The sequence below is a fragment of the Fukomys damarensis genome, unplaced genomic scaffold, assembly GCF_012274545.1.
Source record: "Fukomys damarensis isolate Sample0158 unplaced genomic scaffold, DMR_v1.0_HiC HiC_scaffold_30, whole genome shotgun sequence".
NCBI classification, from domain to species: domain Eukaryota; kingdom Metazoa; phylum Chordata; class Mammalia; order Rodentia; family Bathyergidae; genus Fukomys; species Fukomys damarensis.
In genome coordinates, this window is record NW_022900942.1 from 68282556 (window position 1) to 68308721 (window position 26166).

The 26166-nt window shown below is 54.9% G+C and overlaps 1 protein-coding gene across 1 annotated transcript; it reads left to right on the forward strand.

The window, feature by feature from the left end:
• Positions 1 to 6478: 6478 nt before the first annotated feature.
• On the forward strand, positions 6479 to 20347 carry Impa2 (inositol monophosphatase 2). The gene is made up of 7 exons (XM_010639019.3): positions 6479 to 6866; positions 12056 to 12160; positions 13151 to 13196; positions 14653 to 14761; positions 17587 to 17695; positions 17991 to 18142; positions 19154 to 20347. Exons 1-7 carry the CDS (start codon positions 6718 to 6720, stop codon positions 19267 to 19269), a joined length of 786 nt encoding a protein of 261 aa, XP_010637321.1. The 5' UTR covers positions 6479 to 6717; the 3' UTR covers positions 19270 to 20347.
• Positions 20348 to 26166: the final 5819 nt, after the last annotated feature.

Genomic DNA, 26166 nt, shown 5'->3' on the forward strand with positions numbered 1-26166 from the left:
ACAGAACTGAGCAAGCAAGCAGTAAAAGGAGTAATAAAGGCGCCTGGGTCAAGACAGTGACACCCTGTCCAGCTGGCTCCAGCCTGGTCCTGTGCCCTGAGGGCATTGCTGGTGGTTTCTGGGGGTTTCACCCACTTTCTGAGTAATCTGCCCTTGAGCTTTCTTGAGTCTTGTGATGCAGCCACTCCCCTGCTCCATTCTATCACTTTTATGTCCACACTGGGCCACCGTACGGATGCAGCTCATGGGATCCTGAAGCTGAGAGAGGTCCCCTGCCCCACAGCTTCCGCTGGCTTTCCTGGCTCACCCCTGCTGATGCCATTGGGGTAGTCTTTTTAGTGATTTCATTGATTACTGAGATATATCACCATCACCAGCCCTTTGCTACGGTTTTAATGTCTTTACTTGTTACCTGCTTTTAAATGGTGATGCTAAAACACTGCTGAGAAATAGATTCATCCGACTGTATTTGTGGGGCGATTCTGGGCTTCAGCCTCTGCTCTGAGTGTGATGGGTGTGGGGTGAGGTTTTGGCAGCGCTCAGCACAGGCCACCCTGGCTGTGAGGCCCGCGGCACTGTGGGGACTGGAACTGGACATGGGATAGGAAGCCACATGTGGGGGACTGTGGGGAAGAAGGGGTGGGAGGTGAGATAAGGGGTTGCCCCCGAGGGGATGCAGGGTGAGACAAAGGAGAGGCCAAGGATGACTCCAGGGCCTTGGGCTGGAAGCCTGGCTGGAGGACTTGTCCGCAGAGGGGACCCGCAGTGGAGCAGGCTGGGTGGAAGTTGCCTGTCCACTCAGGGATGTGGTGAGTTTGGATCAGCTGAGGAGAGGCTGGGAGATGCAAATACGGGTGTCATGGAGGAGCAGGACTGTGGTTGCGGTGGGAAGGACGAGCGGCAGGTTACCTGGGTCCCTCGCCAGGACCCCAGGGCCTGCTTCTCTATGGGAGGTCCCGGGAGGCCACCCTGCGGGAAGGGCCCTCCCTCTCTCCTGGGGCAGGCGGTGACCACACCAGCTCCAGGCTCCCCAGGACTCTGTCACAGCCCTGTGTCCATGTGCTCCGCCTCTGCTGAGCCCTGAGTGGGATTAGCCTTCATGAAGAATGCTGAAACTTTCGCCAGCATTTAGTGGTTTATTTGGTGCCGAGGATGGAGCCCAGGCCTCATGCCTGTAGGTGAGCCCTCATCCGCTGACATTTGAGGCATCAGCAAGGAGAGCTCCCAGAAGCACAGGGGCAGGTGCAGGGTGGCAGCGCCTCTGGTCCAGGCCCCTCTGGCCTGACCCACCCTGTGCCAACTGCTGCTTTCCTTGCATAGCACTGTGAGAAAAGACAGCACAAAGCAGAAGCTGTCTGAGAGGAGTGGAAGGGAGCCCAGAGGCACCTGCGGCCCATGGCAGAGCCCTCCTGCCCGGTCCGTGCTCTGGAGCGTGGAAAGCCCTCCCAGGCCTCTCCTAAGCAGCGGCAGGTGGAGGCAAGGACAGCCGTGGCCTGGGAGATGCTAGTGAGTCCAGGACCCCTCCCATCTAGAGCAGAGGGCTTGGGGGGCAAGGTGCTGGGAACCAGGTCTGGACAGGGAGGCGGGTCATGTTGGGCTGGCTTGTGGCTTCTAGCAGCTTCCCTCCCACCCCGGAAGATTGGAGCCCACCCAGGGAAGGTGCTGTGCCCCGAGGCTTGGCCAGTCTCAGGATCTCGGGGTCAGCTGTGGGCGTCAGCTCCATTCAGGGACTGAGGATCCAGAGCACCTGCACTGGGCTGCTTTCCCTGTGCTTGACCTTTGTGTGACCTTGAGCAACTCGCTGGCAGAGTCTCTCAGTTTCCCTTTTCTCAGTCCTGGGAATGGAACCCAGGACCTCCGACACGGAAGCAAGAGCTCCACCCTGAGCTGCACCCACCCTCATCTCTCCCTGTGGTTATTATTATCCTTAGTGTCACTGTCAGGGCTGAGGAAGCTGGCATGTGTGACCTGCGGCCAGCGATGCCCAGGGCGCACTGGGCACTGGGTTAGAGAGCTCAGCGTGTCCCGGGCCACGGAAATGGCTGGGAGATGCTTCAGTCCTGGGGAGGGGAGGCAGCTGCAGAGGAGTGTTGCTGTCCCCGGAGCGCAGGATGCAGTAGGTCCCCAGCTTCTGTGCAGGAAGTGGTTTCCTCGGGCTGCTGTGGAGGAATGCTGAACCCAGTGTGAGGCCAAAGGAGGCATAGGGCCCTGAGCGTGGGGATCTGCTGGCCTTGTGCCTGGAGAACCCATAACCATGGGTTTCCTTCCCTGCCCAGTGCCCCTCTCCTCTCAGTGAAGGGTGTGTGGTGGCCTGTGGCATGATAGCATGGCCGTGTGACATGATGTGACAGCCACGGTGTTTCCTGATAGCTTATGACCTTTCAGGTTTGGCTGCTTGTCATATGAATGGGTCTCCTCCAGAGACCAGAACACAGGTAGTCCGGTGAGGCCCAGAAAGGGCCACTCAGTGAGAGCAGCACCCGGGTTGAAGGCCACTAGGCAGGGAAAGCCCGTGACGTTGGGGCGGGTCCCCGACCCCGCAGGAGTCCCACTGTGCCAACAGAAGGAGGCCCACCCACAGTGGAGAGGCCAGGGCACCATGTTCTACCAACCCAAAGCCCCTGGAGGAAGCCCAGAGGAAAGTGTTTGACCATACACCTAGGCTCCTGGAGCCCAGACAGGCTGGCATTTACGCAGCACTGGCCCCTTGTGGTTCACACAAGTCGAACCTGAACATGGGTGCACCCCCAGGCCACAGCTGTGGCACGTTTCCCCCACCTGACAGAGGGAGGACACAGCGCCTGATGAGCTCCTTGGGAGTCCATTCCGTGGGCGATGGCACCAAGTCCGGTTCTGGAGGGCCCAGCTGCCGGGTCGGGGTTTGCAGGGATGGTCTGGGGGACACGGTGCAGTTTGCAGCAGGAAATGCAGTGGGCACCTTGCACGTCTCTGAGGCTGGCACAGGTGGCGCGCCATTCCTAGGCTTCGGGATTCAGGCCGTGCTTGTGTCTTACACGTTAATAGGATGCTGCTGGCGGCCTGTGAAGTGCTTGGTTAGTGGTAACTGGAAACACTTGTGAAGAGCAGCGCGCTCTGATCGTGCCTGACTCTCTGAGCCTAGGGGAGAGCAGCGAGCCCAGCCTGCTACCTCTGTGACTGGCAGAGGGCAGTGCTGCTGATTTTAAGTGAACATACTTAAGAACATTTTACCGTCTCCTTTCCTCTCTGTGCAGGGAAACATGTAAATTAAGGTTTTCGCAGCCAATTGTTTGAAATCCCTGTTCGGGACTCGGTCCATGTGTGCGTGGCTTTCTGGTCGGCCATGCCATCACATTTGTGAGACACGTGTCTGGGAGTCTGTAGGACAGTGGGGACCTGGGTGCAGTGGGGCTTCTCTGGGATGCCTGACTTACTCGTGAGGCCGCCAGGGTCAGCACTGTGACTGCAGATGGGACCCAGGGGTTTCAGTCCTGCTCTGTCTGCTCTCAGGAGCAGTTTGCCCTCTGGACACCCTAGTGCTAGTACCAAGTTGCTAAAAGCGAGAAGGAGGGAGCCTGCTGCCAGTACCGCTGTTTGTCTCCACAGTCAGAGTCTGCCCGGCAAAGCCCAGAGCAGTGCAGCTGCTGACAGCTGCTGGGCCATGGTGTCCTGGAGCAGTTCCTGCCCTGAGCAGCACACGATCCAGGAAGGGACGGGACACAGGCCCGGCGGTGGTGGTGGTGGGACCCCTCGGGTCCTGGAGGAGCCGGGCTGCAGTGGGTGGGGGAGGGACGTCCTGTCTGAGCATGAGGAGGTGTGGGGGACCCCAAGAGGGGCATTGGGCCCAGTGCTGCCAGGGCTGGACCCGAGGCACAAGCCAGGCAAGGGAGCATGTGCCTGGGAGTCTGAGGCTGGTCCAGATGATGTAACAACTACTGTCTCGGAACGGGAGAGAGATGAGGCGGGCCAGGTGGATACCAGGCCAAGTGGCGAGGCCAGTGTCTGATGGAGAGCAGACAGTGCACCGCTGCAGAGACACCACCGAAGGGCACAGGGGTGTCTTTGTGAAACAGTGCAAGGGAAACCACTGGCGCAGCCACAAAGGCACATTTCGTAGAGCAGAAATGGGCACTTGGGCTGTGAAAGAACATGACTCACATCCACCTTTGCGGCCAGGCCTTCCTGGGCGCCCTCCTGTGGGCCACAACAGAGCCAGCACACTGCACCCAGAGGCCCAGCACGTGCCCATCCAGGTACGGCCGTGCCTTTGAGGAGAGTCCACAGAGCCTTCCGGGCTCTGGTCAGGGGTGGCGCAGTGGTGAGCACCTGCCTAGTGCTCAGGGCTGGTGTCAGTTCCATCCCAGCACTTGAGAGACACGGGCTGTCTGAATTTCAGGTAGTGTGAGCTCAGTGCACGGCCCCCAGACGTCCTTATCCACTCGGCAGCTGGACACAGAGGCCCTGGGTGTGACAGCCCAGCACAGGCTGCAATCCAACTGTGGGCCGACAGGGTTCCCACACAAAGGACAGAGTCCCTGGCAGGGCAGAGGCCAGGGGTTCCGAGGTGGCTGTGCACTCCCTGCGATGCTCCTGTCGGAGACGCCCATGTAGGAGGTGACACTGGAGCAGAGTCAGACCGGACTGAGTGGTGCTGCTGCTGGAGCGTGACATCCAGAGAGAGGAGGGACGGGCAGCACAGCAGGGGCCGCGGGAGCTTCCCCAGGGACACCTGGGCTGGCGCGCCCGTCCAGCTTCCTGGTGACGCTGGGGGGCCCTTCCGTCCCCTGGGCTGAGGGGTGCTTCCTGCCAGACAGGGTAGCCCAGCGGCCCCACGTGCGCCTGTGTGCGACAGGGGCCCGTGCACAGGAGCGTGGGGCCCTTGGCCTTCGAGCCTGTCCTCATCACCTTGTCCTAAGCACATCCCCTGGTCACACCACAGGAAGGCAGGGTGGCTGAGCCGTGCTGACACCCAGGTGCCGCTGCTGGGAGGTGACAGGGAAGAAGGAGTCTGCAGTCCCGCTGTCTCTGCTCACCGGTACCCTCAGGCCTGACCTGCCATGGTGCAGTGGGCATGGGGGGCTCTGCAGGGAGCTGCATCTGGCTGTGGCGGGAGAGTGGTCTGAGAACCGGGGGTGGGGCTCCACACTCAGTCCAGCGTCTTCTCTTTTGATGCTGGGAATTGAACCCAAGACCTTCACACTAAACTACAATCCCAGTTATTTTTTCATCTTTTATTTTGAGACAGGGTCTTCCTGAGTTGCCCAAACTGGTCTCAAACTTGGGATACTCCTGTCTCAGTCTCCCAGAGAGCTGAGGTTATAGCTGCGTCACCACGCCTTGCTCAGCCACAGCTGTCGTTTCAGGAAGACCCTGGAAGCTCAGCACTACACCCTCTGGTTAGGGAGTCTTTGTCTACACACAGGGATACAGGCACATCACACACATGGTGCCCTCACCAGAAGTACGTGCCTTGTGCAAGTGATGCCAGCACACCCAGCACACGCATGTGCACATCACACACTGAGTCACCCTCACTGCAAGGCCCAACTCCGCACCAAGAGGCTCATCTGGATGCGCTCGGAATTTAGGGCTCCTGGTGAGTACTGGTGAGAGGCTGAGGCGGTGCAATCTCTTAGACACAAGCCCCGGTGGAGACCTGCGTGGAAAGGGACAGCCATGTGCAGGGTTTTGCCAGGGCAGGCTAGCAGCAGGCCAGGCGGAAGCTGGCAGGAACAGGAGCAGCTGCTACTGCATGGGGCTGCTTTCTGCTGTGTTTCCATTGTTGTCCGCCACACTCCAATTCTGCTAGGACAGCATCAGGTATTTTTATAGCTCAGATTTAGAAGCGCAGTGCCAGGAACTCCATACAGGGACAGGGCACAGAGGCCACCGTGAGGACAGCCAGGGGAGGGCTGGGCATGGAGCTGTCAGCTCACCGAGGTCACATGTGTGTGTGCATCTCCAGAACCTTCCTGGAGTCACCAGTGTGGGAGACAGTCCCGACCCAGGCGGGGCTCAAAAGGCACCTTCGCGAGCTTGGGGGACTGGGCAGTGGGAACACAGGGTTTGGATGGCAGGAAGGGCCCAGGGTCAGTCAGCAAGCCGATTAAGAAAGGAGGGCCGGCTGGCTGTGGAGGCGGGGCTTAATGCACACTCCTGGGACCTGTCTGGGCTGCTGCCAGCCTGGCCCGCGCCCCTGGCTTGGGTCCCGGCATGGGCTGGAACAGGACGTGTTGCAGCTCACACGGCTGCACAGTGGGCACCGAGCCCCGGAGCCTCTAGCCCGCCACACGTCCTGAGTCGCAATCTGTCTCTCCCAGTGCCCGCTGTGTTGGTAGTGTGGCTTCACAAGGGCATCCTGCTTTGTGAGGTTTATAATGTGAATTAGATCTTCCACCCAGATCTCCTAAATTCCAGTCTGTGGGCTCACAGGGGAAGAGGTGGAGCTGAGCACTGCCCCCGCTTTCTTTCAGACAGATCCTGTCATGAAGCGTCATGCCCTTTTTCCAAACTACGCTTTTCTTTTCCTCCACAGAAAACCTGCTTCCCAGCAGGGCAGCAGGCCTTCGGCAGGGCGTCTGTCCTGCCCAGACCTGCTGCAGGGCGAGGCCTCGGGCTCCCAGGAAGCTGGGCCGGATCTCAGGGGGTCCCCGGTGGAGAGGGGGTAGCCACAGACCCTGAGCTCCAGTGAGCAGAACACCATCGGCCTGCACGAGGGGCCTGCAGGTTCTCAGCCCCATGTGTTTGTTTCAGGTCATCAGAAAAGCCTTCACTGAAGAAAAACATGTCTCGACAAAGACATCTGCAGCAGACCTCGTGACAGAGACAGACCGCCTCGTGGAAGATCTGATCATTTCTGAGTTGCGAAAGCAGTTTCCTTCGCACAAGTGAGTGTTACAGGCCCCAGTGGGACAGATGTGCACCCCAGCCCTCCTCGCAGGGAAGCAGACCAACTCCACCTCCCTTCCTGTTGTCCCCACCCCGTGTCCGTGTGTCACCTTACACATGTGGAGGAGCTCCCTGCAGCCCCCCCTGATCCACCTGCGTCTCCAGGAGGCTCTGGTGAAGCACAGCCCGTGGGAGAAGCCAGCAGTGGTGTCACAGGGTAACACCTGGAGAACACAGCAGGGGCTGGTGGCCACCACTGGAGTGAGGACATAGGCCAGTCCCAGGCAGCTATCCCCAAGGCTCTCTAGGGACACCACTCTGTCCTCAAGAGCCAAAGCCTTCACCCTGCAAGGTGACTTGTGGAGGGTTTGACATAGCCACTAATCGCTTCCTCGGGAAAATTAAAATATTTGCACAGCATTTTACACCCATTTCCCAGGAGGGCGCATACCATGGACTGGGCCCTCTTCTTTAGCTCTGAGCAGCTCCTAGCCCACACCACCCCCCTTGAGTTTACAAACAGCTTAAAAACCAGTGATCAATAGTAGCATGGACGCAGAGATCTCTTCCTCTTTAGGTAGCATCTTTTATTAAAATTATTAGGTTTCTAAAACTGGAATACCAGGTGTGGTTTCTGCACATGAGTTATTGTACCTGTCCGGTTGCACTCTTTTTTGTTTGTCTTGCTTTTTGAGAGAGGTTCTTGCGGTATGATCCAGGCTGGCCTCAGACTTGCCGTCCTACTCAGCCTCCCGAATGCTGGCCCACGTCCCTTGTTTATGTGATCCTAGGGGCAGAAGCGTACAGGATATGGTGGGCTTGGCCTCTGCTGGGATCTGTCCATTTCCCTGTGGGTGAAAACCAATCTCGTGCCCTTTTCTGCTGCGGCTTCCTGGGAGCTGGCTAGATTCTCTTGGCGACCTGCCCTCCCTTCGAAATTCTTTTCCGTTCTATGGGCAACCTCTGTGTCTGAGCTGCTGTCATCTCTTCTGTCCTCACCTGGCTTGAAGTCAGGACCCCTGGCGTGTTATATGTATAAGCTCTGACATATTCATGCATTTTTAGCTTTTCAAACCAAATTTTAATTAAGTGGCAGTCATTTAGATTGCTTTTACTCTAAGAAACACTGCAGCAGTGGTGGCAAGCCTATGGGTGTGCAGTGGGCCGTTTGCATCATTGAAAGCTCTTCAGGAAGCCATCACTGTGCTATAGTAACCAGCCACCCTTACTGACTGCAGGTCTGGACGTTTTCCTGTAAAATAGTCATTGTGAGGGTGGTGACAGGAGGCTAGGCTCAAGGAAAGCCTTGCAGTCCCTGCAAGACCAGGCACAGTGGTGTCCCTGGGCTTGGGCATGTCACTCAAGTGGCTGGGTGGCCAGTTCACCTGCACCCGCAGCCTTGCCCAGGACTTGGTGCACTGCTGTTTGACTGTGGAGGAAATGCCACTTGGATGGGCAAAGGAAGAGTCTGCTGCTGTGTGTGGAATAAAAGCCACGTCCTGGGCCCCACCACCCACAGAGGGGCCGAGAGAGGGCGTGAGCCAAGCAGGCTCTCCCTGAGGCCCACGAGGGGAGCCAGCCATGTGGGATCCAGGGATCGGTGACTCAGACAAGCTGCCCTCACCCCGGGCCCTGGCCACACCTGGGGCCCCTGGGCTTTAAGGGCCAGGACTGTAATGGGCCAAAGACTGGAAGCCAGGCCTTGGTTTGCTTAAAACACTTCAATGAAGGGTTTCTGACCACACTTAAGATTCTACAGCAGTAGAATCATGGGCATTTATTGTTTAGCTCATATCCAAATGGATACATTTTGAGTAAGAGCAAAATGCACATATATCATAAATAGTACGTTATAATTTTTCTGTTTTCAAAGTAAGTGTCCCTTAAAAAGTGTATTGAGCTGGGCATGGTGGCGCACACCTGTAATCCCAGCACTCGGGAGGCTGAGGCAGGAAGATTGCCACAAGTTCGAGGCCAGCCTGGGCTCTGGTGAGTTCAGGGCCAATCTGAACTATAAGAGGAGAACCCCCATCAAAAAGCCAAACAAAACCAAACCAGTATGTTGGTGGTAGATTGCCTGTCACCCTGTCATAGGAACTTTAATTCTCACCTTTTGACCTTCTTTGGTTTTACTCTTTCATAAAATAATGCTGAAGAAGGATCATAACAGTCTTGTCTCTCAGTAACACACAAAACAGCCCAGTGCAGCCTTCCTGTGGATCTCACAGGTCCCAGTCCTGTGAGGGTGTGAAGTGGAACAGAGAGCAGTGAGCTCTAGGCCTGCTTCTGCCATCTGGGGCCGCGACCTCTGGTCCCACAGCGAGGGCTTGGCTCAGCCGGGGCAGCCCCACATCACAGTTGCCTCCTCCTGGGCCAGGTGCTGACAGAGAGTGGACCCAGCGAAGGTGGGCTCTTCGGGGCGGGCCCCCTGGAGCACCGGGGCCCCTCTGCCAGCTCAGCGTGAGCACCAGCCCTGTTTCCACCGATGCCTTTGAGTCAGACCCCGGGCTGCCACCCGGAAGTACCTGGCCCACTGGGCTGTGACCCCATCCTTGTTCCCTGCTCCGAGACTGGCAGGGACAGAGGACGGTGGCCTGAACTGCCCAGGGTGTCCCTGGGGAGGGTCCTGTGGCCCAGTGCTCTCTGTGTGTCCAGCGTAGGTGAGGTCTGCTGGGTGCATGAGTCAAGCAGAACATGGAGCAGAGTCCTTGGCAAGGAAGGAGCCTGTGCCACCCCGTGCCGGGCGTGGGCTTCCCGTCACTCCTTTGCCGCCTTTGCCCACCCTCGGGAAACCCAGGCAGGCAGGCTGGCTGGCTGGCGGGCACAGGTCCTTCCTTCATGCACCTCAGACACGGTCCGCCCTTGTCACAGAGTAAACACAGAGTAGCCAGGGAAGCAAGGCTTAGAAGTACTTGCTGTCAAAATTATAAGGAAAGTGTTACAACTGTCTTCTAAGAGGAAAGAGAGAAAAGTAGTTAAGTCAAGATGTAGAATGTGTCATTGCAACTCGCAGCCGGTTGTTAAAGCCTATCTTTCCCTTCTCTCCTCTGCTGGAACGGTTTCTGGGGCGGTCCTCCAGCTCAGAGTCAGGCAGGCACTTTGGATTTTCTGTGTGTTAGGGACTTGGGGAGGTGTCGCACTGGGCTGTGGGCTCACACCTGCACACAGACTGCCCGCACCTGTGCGGTGAACCGTGGAGTCAGTCTCCCGCCATAGAGGCATTTGCTTCCAACGGGAAGACGGTCAGGCGATGGACGTGAAAGTTCTGCGCCCCTCCCGCACCCGCTGTGGGGTTTTCTTGGTGCCCAGAGGGGCCTGGCTGCCCACTGCTGCCTGCAGGGGCGCAGTGAATGGGGGGAGGGGTGCAGCACGGAAAAACTGGGTGAAAAGAGGAGAGGGGTCAGCAGCTGGAGGACAGCGGGCTCAGGTGGCACTGTGAGTACCCCAGCGGCACACCATGCAGAAGTGTCTTGAGCAGGCTGGTCAGCGCCCACACGTTTGTCCTGAGAGCCACAGACCCAGCCACTTGTCCTGAGCAGCCCGGGGACGCGCTGCAGGACGGCTGTGTCTTCCGGGCATGCTGGTGAGGTCCAGGTGTCCATTTGCAGATACCACCCCTCCCCTCAGGGACTTGTGGTCCCCCAGCTCCTGCTAAAAGGAGGCTTGGCAAAGAGGCCAATTCCTTCCCACTTCCCAGAGCTCATCTCTGTATATGTCATCTGTCTCTTTTCATGGCTCTGATCAACCTCACACCCAGTGTCAGCGTCGATACGTGTGTGCGTGTGGGGGGCGGGGTGTGGGCAGTGTGTTTTGGGATTGGACTGTTTTCTTTAAAAACACAATTGCAGGCCTGGGATTTAGCTCAGGGGTTCCACTTGCCTCGTAAGCACAAGGTCCTGAGTTCGGTCCCTGGTACAAAATAATAATAAAATAAAATAACACAATTGCGAGGAAATTAGGTAGCTGCAAAAGAAGACAGTGCAAACAGACGGAGCTGCCGAGTCCCCAGCTAGCAGTGGCAGGGGCCAGGCACAGCAGGGCCTGTGCGGTGCCCCAGCTGACCCTTGGAGACTTATCTGGAGAGGACCAGTCAGGCCCAGTCTGGTGGGACCGAGGAGAGGGAGGGTCCATGGGGAGGAGGCACTGGGTGCAGAGCAGCAAGGTCCTCACTGTGCTGGCTGTGGGTTCCTCACCTTGGACTGCAGCTCAGCCTGGCCTGATCTGTCACCTCGTGGTGCCCGGCCTGCTGATGTGAGGCCCCTCGGGGGCCGAGGGTGGCACAGCAGTGGAGGTGCCATGCACGTGACACACCCGCCTCGTCCAGATGCAGTGACGGGTCCTCTGCACCACAAAGGCCACACAGTGGGTCACAGTGTACAGAGCACAAGGCCATCCTGGGTGTGCTCACTCCCCTGGGACACTTAGGACACTCCTTTACAGAGACTTCATGCAAAGGGGACCAGGCCAACTGCGGAGGGTGGGAGCTGGGGCTGGAGTAGGGCTGTGTCCCCGGCACAGGAGTGTCCAGGAGGCCACCCGGAGGGGGACTTGCATAGGGACTCTGTGGGCGTGGGGAGAGAACATCCTAAAACCCCACCTGCTTTCTCCACAGGGAAGCTGGGCCCAGGGAGGGTGGCAGGAGAGGGCATGAGGAGGGCCCACAAGCCAGGTGCAGGGCCATTGTCGCCTGCATCTGTGCAGGCTGCAGGCCAGTTGGCCCTTGTGTTCTGGTCACAGCGCTGCAGCAGGAGAGCCACAGCCCTGCCGGCTGCACCCTTGCACCTCCCACTAAGGGAGGACAGTGAGCCTGTGCTCTGCGAGACCTGCCAGCCATCTCTGTACCCTTGCATCTCCCATCAGGCCTGCTGCTGCCCCAGCTCTCCCAGAATGCCCATGCAGGGTCCCTCTGGTTGGTCTCTGTCTGTCTGCCTGCCTGCTTGCTGGATGCTGGGATGGAGGAGTGGGCCATGCAGTGCTGGGCAGGCGCTCTGCACTGAGACACACACACACACACCCCATCACTGCTCTCCCCAGTCTCAGTGGAGAGCAGGACTCCACCTTAGGTCACACCCAGAACCCTCCTGAATGTCTGTGCTGCACCTCCTCTTTCCTTAATGCAACAGGGAGCAGCTTGAGGCCCATTGCCTCGTATTCCTGGCCATCTACTCAGGCTGAGTCCTCACCGCAGGTTCATCTCAGAGGAGGCCACGGCTGCCGGGGCCAAGTGTGAGCTCACAGCCAGCCCGACCTGGATCATTGACCCCATCGATGGCACCTGCAACTTTGTGCACAGGTGAGCGAGGCAGCCCTCTGTACTTCCTGTCCTCTAAAGGCAGGGCATAGCAAGCCTGGAGCGGGGTACATAGGCTCAGGGAAGGCTGAGCACATCGCAGCCTTTCCAGCCTTCCCTGTGAGAGGTCCTGAACTAGTAGGCAGTGGTGATGTTTCAAATATTCGCTTGGATTTGGGAAGGGGCCCTTGTAGAGCCTGTGTTCCCTAGCAGCCTGCCAAGTCTGAGGAGGGAGGGGCTTAGGGAGCTCTGCTGCAGACTGGGGAGGTGACAGACACCACCATGGACCCAGGACACCCCCCACTCTGTCTCCATGCTGCTGGCTAAGCCTGAGCTGTGTGAAAGGCCACACACCTGTCCAGGGCCTTGCCTGGCCTCTGGTGACCCCACGGTTTCCAGTGGTTCCTCTGCAGCCCTCAGGAGCCAGGCAGAGAGGCTGCTGGGAAAGAGTGTGGTGTGGTGTGGTGTGAGTCCCAGGGTCCCAGGTCACCACAGCCTCCACCATTGAGCGCTGTGGCCCAGGTGCTGGCCACAGCGGGCACTTGGAGTGCCAGACCCAGCCAGGGCTCCCACGCACCTGGTGGGCAGTTTTGTTATGTGATGCATTTGTATTTTTGCCTGCCAGTCCACAGTCCCCGACCCTTCCTCATACCCTTCAGTGTGGCTTGCCCGTGCTGGGCTGAGGGGGCTCAGACAGGGACCTGGACAGGGCTGGGGAAGGCAGCAGTGTTCAGAACGGGGCTCCTGTGGAGACCCTGTCCCAGGGCGTCCACACCCGAGGCCTCCTGGAGTTGGGGTCACCGCTGAAGTATGCCATCCCTCTCACACAACTCTAAGGACACAGCTGTCTCGGAGGTTGACAACCTCATGATACAGCTGGTGGAGGAAGCAGCGAGTGAAGTAATGGGACATTGTTTTTAAAAACAAACCCAGCAGTGTGAGCAGGACCTGTGTGTCCGGCGTCCCACATCATGCCCACGTCTGTCCCTGCAGGTTCCCCAATGTAGCAGTGAGCATCGGATTTGCTGTTCACCAAGAGGTACGCAGGGGTCCTCCTGCTCCCGCCTCTGTTCCTCCTACTTGCTTTTTGCTGTGCCTCAGCCGTGAAGAGGAAAGCCAAGTGTGTGTCCTCCAGTCCACACCGTGCGGTGCTGTGCGGGTCCCCTGGGGCGGCCCCGTCTCCACATGGACTTCAGGCTGCTGAAGAAGGCCACGTTCCAAGCAGATGGCCACACTGGTGTCCCCTGACCCCTAGAGCGTGTGACCTGTTACAAACAGAAGGAGGCTCCTATTTTTGGAGAACAGCTCCCATCTCCGCAGTCTTCTGGTTCTTTTTATCCTCCCTGGCCGTTAGCATGAGAATGCGGCCCTTTCTGGGTTCCCAGGGCCTGGAGGAGCCCCGAGAGTCATGAGACCTGCAAGCCTGGCTGGAGGCTGAGCCTGTTAATCCCCCTGAGCGGAATGCACGAAGAGGCCTCATTTCCCTTATTTCTCGAAGGCTCCATGGTTTTGTTGAAATGGGGCTGGGGACTTGGGGTCTCTCAAAAGCAGCCCCCTTGGAACAGCATTTGTCACCCCCAACTTCGTCATCTTGTAGATGTCTTTCCAGCTGGGGGAGACAGAGGTCTGCACACATCCCACAGTCTCCACTTGGCGTCAGTGAGAATTTTAGTAGTGAATTTCGGGTAGGAAGCTAATAGCTCGCTGGTGTCTGTTGGGTGACAGAAGCCGGGGAGTGGGGAGGCCTGACAGCACTGGGGTGACACCCAGGAGCCCTGGTCTCCAGTGGCAGGAGAGGCTGCGGGAAGGAAGGCCACGGGCAGGGACAGTGGCAGCCAGGTCCTCAGCCCGGCTGCTGTCGGCTGTGCTGCCCACGTCCCTGTAGCTGAGAAGCTGGCCCTGACCTCTTGTCCCCTGCTCTTGGGTCCCCAGTGCAGTGCCCACTGACAGGGTATATGTGACCCCAGGCACCCCTGGGGCGAGTGGCCACAAGGAATGGGAAGGGGCTGACGCGGAGACCTGGTGGTTTTCACACCTCCCCTCCTTTGCCTCTTCCTCCTGAGAGACTGATCTGTGACCATTTCCAGGGTGAGCTCTCAGGTCCCTGGTTGACCTTGCTGTCAGAACCAGGGGACTCCTGCGGACATAGGCAGCCTTTCCCTTGTGTGCCAGGAATCGGACTTGGTGCCTGGTGCACACAAGCCAAGCACTCCACCGCCTAGCCCCAGCCCTAGCCCTGGAAGAGGCTTTTCTAAAAATGAAGTTTTTCTATATGTTTGGGTTCCTAATACTTGATTATGATAATTTTAATATACTTTTGTTTGCCTTAGTGTGTTTCAAAATATAGTTACTTAAGAAAAGAACGCTTGCTTTCCCACCAGGTCTAGTTGGGCGCCCTGGCACTGCCTGGTTCCACCGCCCTCCGAGGGTCAGATCTGGCTCTTGCTCTGTCGCCCCAAGCGCCTGTGACTGCCTTGCTTTCCTCCCACCCGTAGCTGGAGTTCGGCGTGGTTCACCACTGCATGGAGGAGCGGCTGTACATGGCCCGTCGGGGCCACGGTGCCTTCTGCAACACCCAGCGGCTGTACGTCTCAAAGGAGACAGGTGGGCTCCTGGGGAAGGGGCTGTGGGTCTGGGGGTGGTGGAGGTGCCACAGTTCTGTTTGCACCTCACCTCCGGCGCCCAGAGACTCCTGCTGAGGGCCCTCCCGTTCAGGGCTGAGGTGTCCCTGGTGGTCTGTCTGTCCATCTGTGTGGCTGATGGGACCAGGAGCTCAGGGAGTCTGTCTGCACTCACATCTGTCATCATGAAAGCTGGGACCCCGGTCACCAGTGTGACTTAGTCTCCATTGGGACCGGAGAATGCGCTGACGTCTCAGCCCTTCCAGACACTGATGTGCTTCCTCACAGGATTCTAAACAAAATTTTCCCCCAAAATTACTTGTTTTTCAATTTATGTAGGTCAGAGTCAAAAATAGCTGTGTTAAAGTGAACAGCCGAGTGACATTTAGCACATCCGCAGTGCTGTGTACCTCGCACTCTAGCAAGTTCTAGAACCTTCCCCACTCCACAGGGACAGAAACCCTGTGCCCATAAAGTGCTTTCCTTGTTCTGTTTCCTTAGCCGTCTCTGTTCTGTCTGGAACTTATGCTTTTTAGGTAAAGGAAGGGATTTTACTTTCACGTGAGTAGACTGCAATGCTTGCTGACGTTGGGGCACACTTATCACAAGGCCACGGTGGGAGTGTTGTCCCAGGAGCACGTATCCGACAGAGCCAGGCTGAATGGGGCGTCCTTGCAGGGGCACTGGGACCCCAAGTGAGAGTCTCCCCACCACAGGCCTGGAACCAGCAGGGCCGAGCGACCAGGGCCTGAAACCTCCTGGAGTTCTCAGGGCCATTGTCACAGTGACGGAGCCCTAACCTGTCCACTTCTCAAGCCTGACATTTCCAGGAAGGCAAGCAGGACTCTTGGATACTCAGGTGTCTTAGTAATGCTTAACCAGAGCAGGGTTTTCAAATGGTCAAAATTCAGACTAGTTTTTCTGTTTGCCCTAAACTCTGCTTTATTGAAAAAAACTACACAAAAATGCCCTGCTTGAAAATGTATTAGGTTTTTGTTACTGTGGTAGAAGATATTTACCATAAAACGTGGCACTTCAGTCATCCGTTAGTGAGTTATTGGATGGCATTCGTTAAACCTGTGTCATGTGACCCTCACAGTGGTAGATTTCTGAAATTCTTGTCACCTCAAGCAGGAGCCCCATTCCTACCATCGTGCATCCCATGAAATCCAAAAATACTTTAAGTTAAATCTGTCTATATATTGGCATCTGACTAGGAGCTAAAATAGTATGACAAATATAGGACAAAGAGAAATAAAATACAAAAACCACAAAACTTGTGGACAACTGCTCAGAACTGTCATGTAAAATGCTATTAGAGGGGATCATAACGAATTAGGTTTTTTTTCTGTCTGAGATGCATCACTTAGAAGGCATTTGTCGGTGGATGTTTGTAGGGCAAGGTACCAGTGGCAGGGTTCGTGTGCAGCGCTGTGATGTCAGGGTAACGAGAACCTCACGGCTCTGGCGCACTTGCCGGCCCTGCGTGAGCCCCTGGATTGAGGCACTGGGAGGAAAAGACTGGAAAACTACGAAGCTACAGAGAGCTTTATCTGGGCACAGAGGGTGTGAGGTGGGAAGTGAGGCGTGGGAGTCCGGAGGGTGGTGGCAGGACAGCCTGCCCCTGCCTTCTCCGTCCCGCGGCCAGCGCCCTCTGCGCAGTCCTCCTGCGGTGGGCCAGGCGGTCATCGGCCTGCCTGCCTCTCCTGATAGCTTCACGTCTAGAGGTTTGCTTTTGTAGCACGGTTGACAGGGTAGAGCCTTCCCACATGGCTCTGTCCCATGCACGAGCCTCACCGGCATCCCCTCCAGAGGGGTGTTTGTCGCAGCTGAGACTGCGCCAGCTCCTTGCTGTTGCTGGAGCCCGCGGTGTGCAGCAGAAGCCTCTCAGTGTGCTGCCTTCTGGGTGTGTCCTGGCCTGTGCCACAGACTGAGCCGAGAGCTGCGCTGTAGGAGGGGCTGCCCACTGTGGACACGAAGATGCCCTGGAGTCGGGCCCTGGAGGAAGAGGCAGTGCCACTTTGCTCCCTGGCTGTGGAGCTGTTTGCCGCCTGAGCAGAGCTGGTGTAGCCTGGGACCGGGCAGGACAGGGCAGGTCTGGCAGTGCAGGTGTGGCATGTGGCACAGTGCGGCTGCTTCTGGCCCCTGGGAGTCCCAGCCTCTCGCTTCTGCCCTGGCAGTGCCTCCCAGCCTCTCCCCTTCACGATGCACCATGCGTGCCGTGCCAAGGATCTCAACCCTCAGGCACCTGCTCCGTCCCCGGAGGTGACCTTGCTTCTGAGTCACCTGCTCCTTGGGAGTTTCCATCTTTGTGATCCCAGCAGGTGAAGAAAGAGCACATTACAACCTTTCCAAAGCCGTCTTTGATGAGGCACATTTCCCTCTAAATCCTCTGTTCCCAGCATGGAGTCCTGAGGGTTTGTCCTCTGTCTGTCTGTCTGTCTGTGTGCTTCTGGTACTGGGAATGAGTGCAGGGAGTTCGTGCTGAGCTACACCTGCTTAGCCCTTTCTTCCTCTTCTTTTGAAGACAGTGTTTCTCTAATTGCCCAAGCTGGGCACCAACTTTGCATCCTCCTGCCTCAGCCTCCTGAGTAGAGGTGTGTGTCAGGGTACCCAGCATTGTTCTGTTCTCACATGTGACAACAGTGGTGATTTTCACGAGCACCAGGCTCTGGGCTCTGTGTCTCCCAGGAGGGAAGGCTGAGAACACAGCACAGAGGCCACGTGGCTCCACCGGCTGCCTCCCTCCTCCTCCCGGGTGGGGTGGGAGGCCGGGCTTGACGGCTCACGCTGGGAACTCTCCTGCAGAGCTCTCCAAGGCCCTGATCCTGACAGAAATCGGCTCCAAGCGCGACCCAGCCACGCTGAAGCTGCTCCTGGGCAACATGGAGCAGCTGCTGCTCGCCAAGGCCCACGGGTACGGACTCACTCTGGAGGGCCCTGGGGTGGGGGCACCGTGGTAGGGCAGGGGGATGCGGCGGGCTCAGTCACGGGCCTGCTCTGCCTGGGACCCTGGACGGGGTGGCCCAGCCATGCCCTGGGCTCTGCGTGGACTGTGGCCCGGTTCCTCGCCCGCATGTTCATGAGAGCACACACATGGGCACAACCCTGTGTCTGGCTGCGGCTGCGGTGTCTGTGGCGCTCTGGGCTCACGGAGCCTGCCCTCTGCTGCTGCCACTGCCTGCCCGCCACCTCCGCCTTCCCTCTCCCAGGGTCCGAGTCATCGGCAGCTCCACCTTGGCGCTCTGCCACCTGGCCGCGGGGGCCGCTGATGCCTATTACCAGTTCGGCCTGCACTGCTGGGACCTGGCGGCGGCCACGGTCATCATCAGAGAAGCGGGTGGCATCGTGATGGACACAACAGGTCAGCTCGGGCCCAGAGCACAAAGAGAAGCAGGTGACCCTGGGTGGGGCTCTCCACACGGACCCCAGCCCAGCCCAGCCCAGATACCAGGGCACAGGAACAGCAACCCACAGTCATACCTCACTGCCATGAGGCCCCAGTGAGGTGGACGAGCATGTGTTGTGATCCCCCAGGTGTGTTTGTTGGTTTGTGGTATTACAGTTGAAGCCACTGAGCTATGTCCCCACCCTTTTTTAAATTTTATTTTGAGGCAGCATCTTCCTAAGTTGTCCAGACCAGGCTCTAACTTGTGATCCTCCTGCCTCAGCCTCCCAGAGTGCTGGGATTAGGGGTATCTGGCTTCCCACCAAGCTTTTGAGGTTAGGCGCTTCCCCAAGATCCATAACCCAGACCTAGGTCGGCACCAGTACCCACATGGGCATCCTGCTGGGCTTTAGCAGTGGAGTGGATCCAGAAGGTGACCTGTTCCTTTTGTCTCCTGTCTGTACATCCTGGGGACTGGACACCTGGGGCGAGCAGAAGCCTGTGTTCCCTGGGCTTCTGCCCTCCCTGCCACCTGTCACCCAACATCCAGGTGTGATGGGCTGGGCCAGCCCCATGGGTTCCATTCTGTCCTGGCACTGGGCCAGATCCCGGTCCCGGTGCATCTTCCACAGCATAAGCGGTCCTGTCCTCCAGTCTCTCAGGCCACAGCTGAGCTCCAGACAGCCCTGAGGAAAGCCATGCTGGCCAAGGCAGCCACGTGGATGGGCCAGCTTCCCCCCAGAGAGGCCAGCACTGTGAGCCTCAGCAGTGCCACCGGCCTAGCTGAGTGGGGCAGCCGGGATACAGGAAGTGAGGCACAGCCAGCCGACCGCCCCTTCAGTGTCACCAGACCTGAGTTTCTCCCGTGCTGTCTCTCAAAGCCATGGTTTGGTTCCCACCGAGACAGAGCAGTGGAGAGGCTGCTGCTCCCTTCTGTGTGCTGCAGGGAGCGTCTGTCCCATAACTGGCGTCTGTCTCTGTCCCCAGGTGGGCCCCTTAATCTCATGGCACGAAGAGTGGTTGCTGCAGGCACCCGGAAGATGGCCACGCTTGTCGCCCAGGCCTTGCAGCCAATCAACTACGGGCAGGATGACCAGGCGTGAAACCAGCCCAGCAGCTCCCGCAGCCCCAGGGCCGTTGCCGGTGCACACGCCCTCCCTGGGCTTGGTGTCCTGCTGGCCCCTGATGCCCCGCAAGCTTCTCAGGTTCCTAGCATCCTCCCGGGGTCAGCCCTGCTCAGGAGATGGCACCCCACTCCCCCAGACTCAGGTGATGGCCACACTGCAGGGGACACGGCGTCCTCAGGCCCCAGTCCAGCCCAGCACCTCACCAGGCACTGGCTCTCCACTCCTCTGTCCCTGCACATCTCCTGCCCCTCACACAGCCCAGGCCCAGCTGCAGATGAGGAGCAGAAGCTGGCCATGGCCAGCCCTGTGGGACAGGCGCCCCAGAGCTGCCTCAGTACTTACTGTCATCTTCCAGCTCCCAGAGACCCGCAGAGTGCTCGAAACCGCACTTCTGAAGAGCCGAGCAGAGTGCTTTCCATTTGCATGCGTGCTCTCTGGGCTCACTCCCAGCATGGAGGCCCCATGTGGGTGAGGAGCCTACGAGCCTGCGGCCAGGGGCAGGCAGGCCAAGCCACAGCCGCTGTGGACCTGCCTGCAGCCCAGCGCCGTCAGCACGCGGCCCTGGGGCCTGTGTGGCTCCCACTGTCACTGTCCACCCGCCCTGCAGCTCAGCAGGCCCAGCTGGCCCCGAGGCCTCCACACCGGACACTCAGGGCCCCCAGTACCCCATGTGGGAGCGGTCACCACAGACGGTGTGGGCAGAATAAATACGTCACTCATGCACCTCGGTACATTTGGACGCATTCGCTGTCTCAGGGAACTTCCATTTCCGGTGACCGGGGCGGCCAGGTGACCCACACAGGGTTCAACAGCCATGTTCGAGGCCCAGGTCGGGAGTCCACAGCCTGCTGTCCCCCAGGAGGACTCTGACCTGTGCGGGTCTCTCCCTCCGGCTCTCACACAGCCTCCTGTATCTGCACAAAGCCACTGTCCCTCTTGGTTTGGCCCCATCCCCAGCCTCCAGACACCCTGTGGCCCCAGCCTTGTCCACGGGAGGTGACGTGGGGGTGTGGTGAGACCATGGGCACAGCCTAGCCCAGCAGGGCCAAGTGAGTTACGTCACGAGCCACTGTTGCACAGTGAGGCTAGGGGAGGCGGGGACGGTGTCAGGGAGCATAGAAGGACACTTATGGCCAGGCCAGAAGCTATGGCAGGGCCTGTGGCTGGCATAACAGGAGCCCCTCCTCGTTGGGTCCTCGGCCCAATTCCCACTTCCTGCCTCAGCCTGGCCTCAGGTGCAGAGTGGCCTCCCCACAGACAGCCCGGGGAGGCAGGGGCTGGGGGCTGACAGCGCTGGGATCCCTGTGTGGCCCATCACCCACGGGGACCCTGAGGGGAGAGCCAGGCCACTCGGCACCCAGCCGCCCAGGCCAGGCCCTCCCGGTGAGCCAGGGTGAGCCAGGGGAAGCCACCTCGGCGTGGGCTTCCTCCTCCCCAAGTCCTGTTCCACTAAGGCCAAGGGCAGCGGTAACGGAGCCCATGCCAACACCTGGCCAGTGCCCCACTCTGTCGCCAGGCCGAGTGCCTGCACCTGTGCAGCCTGAACCCGTGGGAGGGCTGGCTTGCGGGTGACACCCCTGCCAGGGCTCTGACGAGGCCACTTCCCAGCATCCACCTTGCTCCTGGAGCGGTGGGTGGGGACAGCCCCCGCCAGCAGTGGAGTCACACGTGGAGAGGTCACTATGTGCTCGGATCCAGAGCACAGGAGCCCAGGCTCCTGCAGCTGAAACACCCAGTGGTGACCACACGACTGGAGCACGGGCGGGGGCCCCTGACCAGGGACAGTCAGCACAGGCGAGAACCAGCGCCTCCCGGCTCCCTGCCGGCAATCCCCAGCTGCAGTGAGACTGGCCTCCCGGGGGACAAGTGGCAGGGCTCGGCTGAGGCAGAATGGCCCAGGACACTCACGGCCACGGAGGAAGGGCCAATGTTTGCAGCCCTTGGAGATGGATCCTCAGTCGTGAGTCCTGTGAAGGGGCTGTGAGCGTCTCTGAACTTGCCGAACCCTCCTTGGTGTCCCTCCCCTGTGCCAGGCCCTTGGTAACTTAGCATCCAAGGCCAGATGTGGAGGGAGCACCACCTTCCTGTTGCCTCGTTAGGAACTGGGGAGAGGACTGCGCCTCGGGAGAGCCCCAGGCTGGCGCAGGCAGGTGCTGTCCAGTCAGGGCTGGGCCCAGAATGCACCGTCCCTGATCACCACACACATGGGAGGGTGGGGCTCATGAGAGCCAGCAGCCCCCAGCTCTCCTCCGCGCGTGCCTGTGGCCACGGGTCCTGTGTGCTTGTGGAAAGCGCTGAAGGACGCTGCCGGGACGTCCAGCTCTCAGGCTCATGGTCGTGCACACAGGCTCTGCAGTTCGGCGCTCTGTGGGAGGGCACCTGCTGCAGACAACGTCGCCACAGACAGACCACGCCACGGGGGAGGAGCCTCGGTGAAACACGCACACTAGAAGGAAAACAATCTGAAAGAAAGAAAACACCAAAATACTGTGAGAAACACAGCTGCCTCATTTTGCACACAACACCTGTAGGCATTCATCTGCGATATTAAAAATATTGACAACGTGGATCGGTCTCATTTTTCGTGCTGAAAATACACTTTTAAGACTTAGGACTAGAGGGATCAGTTACACAGTTGGCAGCCCACGAAGCAGGATCATATCTGCCATGGCTTAGCTGTGACCACAGCAAGTCTCCCGGGACAGTCCGGGCCAGTGCCGGGTCCTGTTCCCCAGGGCCTGGGCCCCTGCCCGCCTGACCGAGTTACTGTGGGGAGGAGACAGAGATGCCCCCGGCTTTGCCTGAAGCTCTGTGAATGGCGCTGTCAGTGAGAGAGCACTGCATCCTGTGGTCTGAGGAAGAGCCGACCTGTGTCTGGCTGCCTGGGGAAGGCGCTGGCCTTTCTGAGCTGCTGAGCAGTTCTAATCACAGTCCTGCAGCGTGAGGAGACTGGATTTGGGGGGGGTATTTTATTTTGGTTTTTTTTTTATTAAAGATTGCAAGCATACATGATAACAAGAAATGAAGATACTCAATAAAAATTTCAAAAATACATATAAATGACAGCAAATAAAGGATATTAAATAAAAATTTATGTAGCACAGATTAGTAATCAAAATACATTATTAGTTTGATATTATCTTCAAACAGTATGTTCTCTCTCATTTTCTTATAATATTTTTGAAATAATGTAATTACAAATAAAATAAAGTTACATATTATAGTTGAGAAACTGTCCTCAAAATTTTATGATTTATAAACTCCTTGGTTTTATTAATTGATAAATATTATATGCTTATTGATTGTACCACTTACATTTTCTAACAAAACTTCCCACAGAAAAAAAATATTTGAAATCCAAAAGCAACTAAAATAATTCACATTTTTAAGATCAGATTTTTCTGTTTCTATTTTATTATATCCCATACTTATTGTTATTATATTTTATAAGCATAATGATAGAATTTAACACCAATACATATGTAATATTCTTCCCAAATGAATGACTATGAATTAAATCAAGCATGTAATTTAGAGAAATCATAAGGTTGCCAGAGAAACTATCAATATGCCAAATGTGCAAAATCCTACCACATTCATGACCATGTTTTTCATTTAATAGTGCACACATATGTGTAAAAATATACCCCCCACACATATACACAATGCAAATTTTCTACAATACAATATATACATTGGTATAATAAAATAGTGCAGTGATGTGTGGAATGTTGGTGATTTGTATAATTTGAGAAAAAACAAATATCATCTTTGAGGGAATTGGAGAATTTGTAATATGTACCAGATACTAAATGATATTAATGATTTATTTAAGTATACTTATAATAAAATTTACTTAAAAATTAATATTTGTCATCAGTAGAAAATAGGTACAAAGATATATTGATAACATAACAACATTTATCTTAACAAATTTCCAACCAAACAAGCTGTAGTGACAGAAAAGGAAGTTTGTAGAAAGCAGAGATGAAAGAGGAAAATGACAGATGGACCTTAATACTTTTCATACTACTCATATATACAGATTTCATAAATTCTCAAATAAAAAAGCAAAGAAAACGAGAACCAAAATAACTCATCAGTTTGGTAGACCAACATATAAAGACAAGGATTAATGTGTTGACAAATTTTAAAATATGAAATGTAAAGCCTGAGATTTAGCTTGGTAGTGCTGCACCTGCCTAGCCAGAACAATGTGCTAAGTTTAACCCCCAGCATCAGAGAAAGAAAAAGAAAAAAGAAAAAAAAGAAGAAAAGGGGGGAAAAAGCATATATACTTTCTGACATAATAAATTAAAAATAAATTATTTGTTATCTCTTCCTCTTGAATTGTTCCCTGCACAAGGATGTAGTGAACTTCGTCTCTTTCAATCAGTTTAGGTTTGAAACTTACTTTGTGTGTAAGATTACTACCCCTGCTTTTTTTCTGGGCTCCTGTTACATGAAGAAGTTTTCTGTCCTTTCACTTTCAGTCCATGGGCTTCTTTTTGCACTAGACGTGTCTTATATACAACATATTATTGGATTTTGTTTCTTAATCCATTCTTAATCTATTTCTCTTGATTGGTGAATTGAGGCCATTGATATTGATGGTTATAGCTGACATGTACTAATTTATTATTGTCATGTTTTTTTCACCTTCTTTTAGTTTCTTGGCTTGCCTATTTGATTTGCTCCGTTGGGCCTCATTGTGTTGTTACCTTCATTGTCTTTTTCTAGGATATTGTTTAGAATTTGTTCTAGTGCTGGTTTGGTATTCATAAAGTTTCTCAGGTGTTCTTTATCCTGGAAATATCTTATTTCCCCACCCATTTTGAAAGAAAGTTTTGCAGGATACACCAGTCTAGGTTGAAAGTTGTTTTCTTTTAATACTTGAAATGTCTCATTCCAGGCTGTTCTTAACCTAAAGGTTTGTATTGAAAAGTCTGCTGTGATTCTGATGGGCTTTCCTTCTCATGTAATTTGTTTCTTGTCTCTTACTGCTTGTAGTATTTTGATCTTCTGTTGGGTTTCTGGGATCTTGATTATTATATGTCTAGGTGTAGATTTTTTTTTGATCATGGCTAATTGGAGTCCTATATGCCTCACTTATCTGTATATCAAATTCTTCCCCTCTCTTTGGGAAGTTTTCTATAATTAATTCTGTGTACAGCTTTTTTAAGTCTTTTGCATTTTCTCCTGCTTCTTCTTGAATTCCTGTCAGTCTTATGTTATTCTTCTTTGTATGTCTAAGAGTTGTTGTGTCAGTTTCTCATGATCCCCTACTGTTTTTAAGCGATCTCTCTTTTCATAGTCACTGACTACAATTTTATCTTCTATATCTGATATTCTATCTTTGGATTCTTTTATTCTTTTGTGAACACTCTCAATGGAGTTTTTAAGCTCCTGGATATCTGTTTGAATCTGTCCTATGGATTCCATTTCTTTCTTGTATTGGGCATTTATTGTTTCCAATTCTTTCTTATGCTGGGCATTCAGGGCTTCTATCATGGTCCTGAGCTCATCTATTTTCCTCTCAGTTTCTGTTCTAGAGTCTCGAATTATAACTTTCATTTTGCTCATCATCTCTATGATTATCTGGAAAATTACTTCTGTTTTAAATTTCTCTAGAGCCTGATTGATCAGTTTTGTTACTTCCTGTGCTTTGAGTTCAGGGTGTCCTGATGATTCACTGTCAGACTTTTCATCCTCATTTGCCCCGCTATTTGCCATTGGTGAACTGGAAGTCTGTCCCTGTATCGTGCTTAAGCGTTTTCTCATTTTTACTATTGTTGGTTTGTCCTTAGTTTAACCTTTAGGTTATTACTTAAATCTTCCTGATATAGTTGGGCTGTAGCCCATGGGTCTGTAATGACTCATAGACATTCTCATTTTCGTAATACCAAAGAAACAGCTCATTGACTCAATCACAATCCTTTATCCTAATTGATACAATGAGCACCACAATATAATGAAGCACAAGTTGCAAATTGACCACTTGTGGTAGCCATCAAGCTATCACCTTCAAACCATGTGAATTTAATTAAAATCAAGACGCTATCCAAAATATGCTTACAGTAAATAAACTTTTCAATAAGGATATTTACCATTTAGAATGGGGGGCTTAAGACAGAGTTAAGACAAGAGGAGCAGAAAAGTAAAAGAATTAGAGAAGGTTTCATATGAAGCCAAAAGACGTGCAAATGACCAATCTCAGGAAATTGTTAAATTCAAAAATAGCAAGCAAAATAGAAGTATAATAACCCTTGAGTGAGTTAGAATAACATAAGAAAAGAACATAAAGAAAAGAGAAAAAAATAAAAGAAGAAATCTGAGTTAGGACAAGAGCAAAAACAAAAAGGGAGATGAGGGATACTATAGTGGAGTAAGAAACTGAGTTGGACAAAGAAGACAGAAAAAGAAAAAAAAAAGAATTTGCAGAGTGGAATGGAAAAAAAAGAAACAAAAATGAGCTTGAAGGGCCTCTTTCAGACTATATCACTGCTGTCATAATATACAATATGCACTGCCATGTGCAGAGCCGAGTCCCCTGATCTCAGCTAGCTGGTGTCAGAACCCCATGATGCAGACTGAGCTCGGGCTGCAAGGCCCATACTGAGTTCCCCGACCTCCTAAAGGGCTGAACTCCACTCAGTTCTACTATAAGTTTCCCCCACCACTTCTTTAAAGATGTTCAAAGTTGAAAGTGCCAGAAAATACTCTTTATGACCACCTCTGCCTCTACAGAGTAGGTCCAAAGACTGGTACAATCAGGAGGTCTAAAAGCGTGAGAGGGAAGGTTAGGGGGGATTCAGGGGTGCCCGCGGCTACCTTTCTGGCACTGAAGATGGCGGCAGTGGCACTAGCAGGGGA

What these genes read in the sequence shown, in the direction of transcription:
- Impa2 (XM_010639019.3), top strand. Translation starts at nt 6,718, where the DNA reads ATGTGTTTGTTTCAGGTCATCAGAAAAGCCTTCACTGAAGAAAAACAT. An exon ending in GATTTGCTGTTCACCAAGAG is followed by an intron (nt 13,197 to 14,652) that starts GTACGCAGGGGT and finishes TCCCACCCGTAG; the next exon opens with CTGGAGTTCGGCGTGGTTCA. An exon ending in GTACGTCTCAAAGGAGACAG is followed by an intron (nt 14,762 to 17,586) that starts GTGGGCTCCTGG and finishes ACTCTCCTGCAG; the next exon opens with AGCTCTCCAAGGCCCTGATC.